The 8,344-nt window shown below is 45.0% G+C and overlaps 1 protein-coding gene across 2 annotated transcripts in view; it reads left to right on the top strand.

Moving 5' to 3' along the window:
* The first annotated feature begins 218 nt into the window (after nucleotides 1–218).
* The window catches only part of FBXW4 (F-box and WD repeat domain containing 4), an 84,567-nt gene continuing 76,441 nt past the window's right edge, over nucleotides 219–8,344 (top strand). The window contains exon 1 of one of the 2 annotated variants that reach the window (XM_003825689.6): nucleotides 219–1,095. In XM_003825689.6, the coding sequence (XP_003825737.4) occupies nucleotides 296–1,095 (800 nt within the window). In that variant the 5' untranslated portion in view covers nucleotides 219–295. The remainder of the gene's footprint in view (nucleotides 1,096–8,344) is intronic. The other variant, XM_055093299.2, reaches the window with a different exon arrangement.

Here is an 8,344-nt window from a genome sequence, read left to right as displayed (position 1 = left end):
AGAGGAGGGCTTCTAGAGGGGCAAGGCCACCCAACTAGGGGCTTCTTGAGGGCAGGTGCTCCAAATGGCCGCTTCCTGAGGGCAGCGGGTCCTCTTGTGGCCTCAGGCAGGGCCCTGAAACCGGCCTCACGTGTTTGCAGCGCGAACTCCTGCGCTTCCACCAAGCGCTCTCGGGGATGCGGGGGTGGTGTCAGCGCCCCGGCCCCAGCCCGCACCCCGAAGTGGCTCCAAGGCCGCAGGTGTGAGGGGCGTGCCCAGGGCTCGGCCCGCGCCGCCCCATGTGACCCGGTCCGACATGGTGTCGCCTCCTCCCGGGGCGGCGGCGGTGGCGGCTCGGGCTGGGCTCCGCGTCGGGCCGGCCCCGCGGCCGCTCATGGGCAGCCAGGGCCGCTCGGGGCCCCCCGGGAACGGCGGGCCCGGCGAGGGCGAGGGCGGAGAGGCGAGGAAGCTGCAGGAAGGGAGGGTGGCGAGGGGGAAGCGAAGGAAGGGGAAGGGGAAGGGAAAAGCGAGAGCGGGGCAAGGCGGAAGAGGAAGCGGGGCGGAAGGGAAGCCCGGGCCGCAGACGGCGAAGGAGGCAGCCGGGCCGGGGGCTGACGCGGGAGCGAGGGCATGCCCAAGGGAGGAAGCAGAGGGAGGCAGAAGCGTGGAGGAAGGGGCGAGAGGCATCGTCAAGGGAGTCGAGGGGAGCGCAGGGGCCGGGAAGGAGGCACAAGGAAGAGAGTATGGGAAGAAGGAGGAATGGAGGGTCAGGGCTAGGCGGCGGGAGGGCGCCAGGCCGGGAAGAGCACAGGGACGAGGGGGTCAGGCTTGGGCCGACATCGCGGGGGCAGGGGTGGCCATGGCGGCGGCGGCCGGGGAGGAGGAGGAGGAGGAGGCGGCTCGGGAGTCGGCTGCCCGCCCGGCCGCGGGGCCTGCGCTCTGGCGCCTGCCGGAGGAGCTGCTGCTGCTCATCTGCTCCTACCTGGACATGCGGGCCCTCGGCCGCCTGGCCCAGGTGTGCCGCTGGCTGCGGCGCTTCACCAGCTGCGATCTGCTCTGGCGCCGGATAGCCCGGGCCTCGCTCAACTCCGGCTTCACGCGGCTCGGCACCGACCTGTAAGCGTCCGCTCGCCCGCCCGCTCCCCGCCCCGAGCCGGCCCCGCGTCCCGGGAAAGGGCGGGGCGCCGCGGCCTGGTCGGCCCAGGGTCGTGTCGCACCCCGAGTTTTTAGGCCTACACCTGACCTCCGCTTACACCCTTTCCCGAGCACTCTCGGGGACCCCTTTGCCCCTCCTCCCCAAGGCCTCCATCTGAGGCAGCCTCCCGAGAGCATCCCTCTCAGTAGGCACCCTCCCGGGTGGGCCGCTCCTCACAATTAGCCATCTTAGGCACTCCCTACAGCTTTCGATTGTGTGTTTTTGCAGAGGTTTAGCTGCCCCGGTTCCTTCGCCCCAGAGGAGCCAGTCTGGTACGGTGCTTTGGACGATTCCTTGAGTCCAGGTCTAGGACTCAGGTTCCTTAAGTGGTCTATCATAAATTTCTGTGGACTTTCATCTTTCATCCTCCCTACCCTTTTCTAAAGGTTGTTAAGCTTCAGGGCTCGGACCTTAAGGGAAGGCCCTCGGTCCCAGTGTTCAGCCATAGTTTATGACTTCATATAGGCAGAGCGACACGAAAAAGGGGGCCTGCTTGAGACAGGAGGCTGGAGTCTGTCCAGGATGTGTACAAGACATGGTATTGCAATTTGGCCTGTTTTTGGTAGGGTCTGAGACCTGTGAATGAAAAACTTTTCTGAACCACTTAAACTGTTAAATAGGAAGGAAAAAACATGTAGGGAATTGGGGGAATAAGAGCTTTCAGATTGCCCCCTATTCCACCCATTTTTTAAAAAGTAGTTCTTTCTAGTACATTATGACAACATTAAAGAACGTTTTTAAAAACATAAAAAGCCATAATACCATCACCTCTAGACAATTATTTTCATTTAAAAACCTTTTCAGTTGCACATATAATTGCTATCTTACTGATCCTAACAGAATAGGTACATAGTAAATGTTTGTGGGCTGTCGCATAATGAGATTAAAGAACATCCCTCTACTATTAAACTTACATGTTGTGTTCAGCTTTTTGTTATTATAGATAATAATGAAATAATGCATTTTTGAGTAACAGCTTTACTGAAATATAAGTCACATGTCATTACCATACATATTTTTAAAAAATCACTTCCTTAGGATAAAGTCTCAAGGTGGCATTATAGCAAAGGTTATGGTTTGCAGAGGTGCTGTACCAAATTATAGTGGGACCAGCACAGAGTGAACAAATTTTATGTGAGAATTTAGAAAATCTTTGCTATTTTAGTGGTCATTTAAGGTACCAAAGTTGTGTTATTTTGCATCTCTTTTACCACTGGCTGGGATAAATATATTCCCATGTGTTTGTTTCACCTGCGAGACTGTCTCTTCCCACTCTTTGCCCATTTATTACTGGGGTCTTCTTGTTTTTCCTATAAATTTGGAATCTTTGTGGGTCTTAGATGTTAGAATCTAGTCTGTCATCTTTGATCCAGATATTTTTCCCAGTCAATTCATTTTACTTTACTGTTTTACACTTTATTAGGCTCTGCCAGTCTTTTGTGATTTTTTTCTCTTTTTCTCCCCAAAGCTGAGAAATTTATAATTCCTCCACAGACCTGATAAATCTGTTTCCCACTGGTTTTCTTACAAATTTGATTTTTTTTTTTTTTTTTTTTTTTTGAGACAGAGTTTCACTCTTGTTGCCCGGGCTGGAGTGCAGTGGTGTGATATTGGCTCACTGCAACCACCTCCTGGGTTCAAGCGGTTCTCCTGCCTCAGCCTCTTGCATAGCTGGGATTACAGGCATGCACCACCACACCCAGCTAATTTTGTATTTTTGGTAGAGATAGGGTTTCTCCATCTTGGTCAGGTTGGTCTCGAACTGCCGACCTCAGGTTATCTGCCCACCTCGGCCTCCCAAAGTGCTGGGATTACAGGCATGAGCCATGGTGCCTGGCCTAATTTAATTTTTTAATAGTTAACACTTTCATCAATATCACTTTTGGTGCAAGAGGTGAATTCAACTTACTATTGTTGTCTACAACTTTGTTAAGTAATTCTCTTTTCCTTTGTTTTGGAAAGCTTCTTTTGCCATATAATAAGGTTATATATATATATAATATATAATATACACATGTATATACACATAGACATATATGTGTGTATATTGGATCTATATCTGAACTCTTCATTGTGTGTCACTGATACAGTTTTCCATTTCCATACTATTTTAAATATTGTTACTTTTTGATAGAGTCTAGTAATCTGTCAGGGTAAGATTATCCTGTTGGATTTATGTGTGTGTGTGTCACTTCTACACTTCTCTTCAACTCTCTGTCAAAAAAAAAAAATTCTGTACTTTTTCAAGGACTTTTGTGGTTTTCATGATAAAGTTCTTACATATCTGTTGTTGCACTTACTCCTATGTATTTCCGAAAATGTTATGCATTTCGTTTTTATTGCAAATACACTCTCTTCAGTATGTTTTCTGGCTGGGTATTACTGAATGTAGAAGATTACTCTACTCTTGTAAATTTTGAATTTGATGGTTTTTTATTCTAGGATGATTTTATTCATGATAATGGTTCCTTGGGACTTCTTGGGCATGCAGTCTTGTCACCTGCAGAAATAGTTTTTTATTCTCTTCCTTTCTTATGAGAATAACTCTTTCAAAGAATATTATCAGTTGACCTATAAGAGAAGTCTAAAGTGACTGTAACACAAGCTAGCTAAGGCAAAGTTTGGCTTTCTCTCTCTTCATATAGAGATTGAGTGAATGAATGAAAGAATTGATGTTTATTTTCAAATGCTCTAAAAGAGAGATATTGGGAATGAATCTACATTCTGTAGCAGTAATAACAACAAAAAAAAAGAAAGCGAATTTATGGTGTAAAATGCTTTGAGATTGCCAAATGATATGGCTTTATTATTTATTAGACATGTGTGTTTTGATTTCTCGCCCGTGTCCTAGGGTAAGGTGTCCTGGCCTTCTAGGGAAGTTATTTTGCCATAGCACTTGATAAAGAGCAGGGTCACTGCTCGGGTTTTCTGGATTGAGGGAAGAAGTTATGCGTGTTACAGCAGGTGGAGAGAATGTTTACCAGTGTGGTCCATTTCTGGACAGCTGCAGAGACTTAATAAGCCACTGAGAGAGGTGGTTGTCATCCCTGGAGGGAGAAGGCATGCACCCCAGTCCACTTAGGGAGTCAGCGAACCCGGGCCCAAAGTACAGCAAGAGTATGGCTGCTTGGATAGTGGCAGGGCTGTCGTTCATTGCTTTGGGCTAATTAACTGCAGACTAGATAAGTGAGATGAGTTTTTATCAGCATTACACAAAACTTGATTTGACCAGAAGCCACATAACCTCACTGGCCCTAGGTTTTATTACCTATAAAGAATGGGAATAACCTTGCCTGGTAAAATGAGGCTTAAATGTAGAATGCTGGCTAGTATAGCATTAAGCACATAGTAAGCACACAATAAATTGTAAAACGGAACTTTTTAATTGTTTGGGTTCTCCTCTAGTTAGTCTGTATATAGCAAAAGTGGGGATGGTTTGACTTAGAGGTGCTGACTAAAGACAAAGGGGAGAACACGCACACACACGCACTGTGCTTCGTTTCTCTCACCTGTCCTGAATGTTTTTGGAAACATGACAGCAGAACCTGTGGACTTATGGCCTGCACTCCGGGACGAAGAGCCTCTTGATTCTCAGAAACACAAACTGCTAAGGTTTACTGACCTTCCGGCCCAGGGCAAGTCCCATTCAGTTTGGCTGTTCCTAACTGATCATAGCTTTGTTGAGTAAGATGAACTGCTTTGGTTCCTTGTGATTTGCTAATGGTCTTATACTTGTGCTTGAAGGCATTCTGGCCACTTTAAAACCACAAACAAATAATTTGCTTCCCTTTAGGCCTCTTGCCCGAACAGTGAACACTAATAGATATCCTAAGCTTTCTTTTCTTTTTTTTTTAAAGGGACACAAAGATAGTTGGAGTCAGTCATCTGATTTAAAATCAGTTTTGTTTGGAGATTTTATGAAGCCTGTTGGAATAGAAATATCCTGAATATAACAATAAAAATCAAAGAAATGTTTCATATAGCAGTCTTTCAAATTTTCCCTAAAGAGTAAGAGGACAAACTAACCTAGTTCCATTTACAAGAACAAGACATTTACAAGAACAATTCAGCTGTCACTTGATAATGTAGACTGAATGCAAGAAGTAGACATTATGACAGGGGAAGAACAGGAGCGCTATCTGCAAATTCTGATACTGAAAATTAACAAACGCAAATAATGGAAAGAAAAAGTACATCTGTGTATGTAAAGCTATTTTTAAAAGATTCTATTGCCAGTCTTATGTTAAAGAAAGCTTACTTGATCCTCTTCCTCCCGAATTAAGTGCTACATATTCTCAAATAGGAATTTTATTTTAAATAGCCTTTGAGCAGTACCTGGGTGCTGTCTTGCATTTGCCTATGATAGATTTGCCTGGAATTAACAATAGGTGTTTAGGGAGTGAGGCTCCTGAGGTGTTTGTCCTGGCATGTACATTCATTTCTGTGGAGGGGTCCTGTAGCCTTGGAGCTCTTTGAGGCTGGGGGCCTGGGGTATCTATTTCAGTGATGATTAACGTCCAGAGTGGTGAGATAGACACAGATAAGCAGAGTGTGTTTATTTGTTTTAAAATGATTGTGCCTAAGAGCATTTTCTTGACCCAGAAAGCATATAGTTTCCTAACTAGTTTCCTAACTCTGAATGGAGATGGTATTGCTAACTGGTTACATTTCAGGCCTAAACTGTGATCTTCAGAAAACAATTAACAACTCAAAGTAGCTTAGGCTTTCTCCAGTTTTCTGCCTTACCCAGGGAGGACAGTCACTTATTTGTTCTGTAATTCACGGAATGATTTTGAATATGGATGTATTTATTGTCTTCGGCGTTTGGAAAGGCCTTATTTTTAATGGTTTCTATGAGTTAATAAAATAGAGTTTAGTTTACAGGTTCAAAATAAAACAGTACACCTGTGGAAGCAGGACATGGTCTAGTGCAATCACTACCTCCAAATGCGAACTGGAAGAATGGAAGAAGCCTTCTCTAAGACCATGAGAATACAGAAGCTGTTTATATGCTTTCCAGTCTTGTAAAACTTGAATGGTAGGGGCTGAATTTTCTAGCTTTCAAGGCAGAAACATGGAGAAACCCAATGTCTTCACAGTCTGTGACATGAGCAATCTGTAGTATGAGTTCATACTGGAATGAGAGCTCTGAAAATATTTCGGTACTCCATACTTTCATTTTTTTTTTTTGCACCTGGAACCTTCATCTAAGGTAAAGATTGTGCTTGAGCTGCTGAAATCCCCAACTGACAGTGAGGTCACTGAGGAAGTATACAGGTTTTTTAAAAAATTATTTTTGAATGTGTGACTTAGAAAAGAATTACGTGTGTGTGACAACTTAACCTTAGCTCTGGGTTGACCCTGGCACTGGATTAGTTTCTGGTCCTGACTTGTAACCATGGAACTGGGAGAAATTTAGGCAGATTCTTATTGAGACCAGGCTCCAAAAATATTTGAAAATTAAGATGAGATCAACTGTTTGAAAAAAAGAGGAGAAAATTGGGTTTTGAATTTTCAGTGAAAATTGGCAGACTCCCTTCTTTGATCTGCAGAAACTGACTTTTGCTAAGCTTCAGAATTTACCTCAGGTGTGTCAACCATGAGTCAAGGTTGAGAATCCAAAGATTTGGTTTACCCTTGAGGAAAGTCCTTCCTATTCAGTAGTCTTGCTCAGATGGAACTCCAATTGTAATCAATTGAATCAAAATGGTTATGGTAATTAAGAATATGTTTATGTACCCTGAATCATGTAAATATTTGAGCTTTCTCTAAAAATGAGTATGAGACTATCTGGAGAAAGAATTTATCTCCTGTTAGAGGTTTGGCTGCCTTGTCTCAATTTTGAGTCAGTTCTTCATTTTATCCAAACTGTCCACATTGCCCTCCCTGGAAGTCTGGGCCACCCAATGGGCCCCTGTGCCTGCCGCCCCTCTTTAGCCCACAATTAATTGCCAGCACATTCTTTCTTCTTCCTCTTCTTTTTTGGTATTTGACATGAGCTCAAATTGCTGAGAAAGGTGACAACTGTGAAATGAAGACAGGGCTTGGAGACACCTTAAAAAATACATGCAAAGGCCACTAAATGACAAGAGCAGACTGCCAGGCTCTTTCAAAACATCACCACGTCTGTTGACTTTCCATTCCTTGTCCACAGCACAAAATTGGAGGTCAAAGAATCATAGGAGTTAGAGATGGAAAAGACATTTGGGGTCAGCCAGTTCATCCCTCCGCCTTCTCCTGCCCCGATTCCAAATCATTCCTTACATTATATTTTCTCCCCCAGCCCTTGTACAGTTTTCACGGTCTTCACTCAACCCTGGCTGTCACCTTTGGGGAATGATGCTGGAGGTTCTCTCCAGTTTCTCCTCAGCAAAGAGAGATATTGCCTGTGCCCCCAGTTGACATTCATGGACTTCTTTGTTGGTGGTCTCAGCTGAGAGGCTAAAGGATAACTGGATGCTTCTCTGTTGCCTGGTGATGGGGCGTTTTTAGACAGAATTGAAGAGCATTTAGTGTATGATGATATTGGGCAAGGGATATTGGGCAAGGGCTGGGGTGTAGGGTAGCCATTGATGAATTTGTTCCTAGACTTTTGTTGTTCAAGTCTCTTGACCTGGAGGGGGATTCGTATTTGTATGAAGTGTGTGGTATTGGGACAGGTGGGCAGGGATGGGAAATTATAGTGAATAGGAGTTTGATAGGAACCCTAACTTGGAGATTGGTAGATTAAACAAATAAGAAATACTGGTCTTGTGAGGTGGTAGAGGATTGTTTTAATAGTTACATGTTAGGGGAGAAATAGAGTGGTGGTTACTGTACAGAAGCTTCAGTTTGGAGTCATATTGAGGAGAACAGATGGGCCGGAAGCAAGTATTTTGGATTAGGGTACGCTGTTGATTTTGTGGTCTCCCCTTGCTTTAAGAAAGCAGAGAAAGAGAAGTCTTATGCTCACTGGCTGTGTGGGTTGGAAGGGGGAATGGTCATTTTTAGAGGCAGCTTTGGAGGGATACCCCCAGCTCTCCCGTCTTTTTCCAGCAGCTGTTGGGAGCAGTCCGAAGGGGGTATTATATTTCTTCTGGTAACTCTGCCAAGAATGAGAGGAAATCCACAATCTGTGGGTTTTGTAGGGGGGATGAGGATGGGGTGGCAGGTGATGGGACAGGGAAATTA

The sequence above is a fragment of the Pan paniscus genome, chromosome 8 (genome assembly GCF_029289425.2).
Source record: "Pan paniscus chromosome 8, NHGRI_mPanPan1-v2.0_pri, whole genome shotgun sequence".
Lineage (NCBI taxonomy): Eukaryota > Metazoa > Chordata > Mammalia > Primates > Hominidae > Pan > Pan paniscus.
The sequence above is the reverse complement of the archived record's forward strand: the minus strand, read 5'-3'. Positions and strand labels throughout refer to the sequence as shown.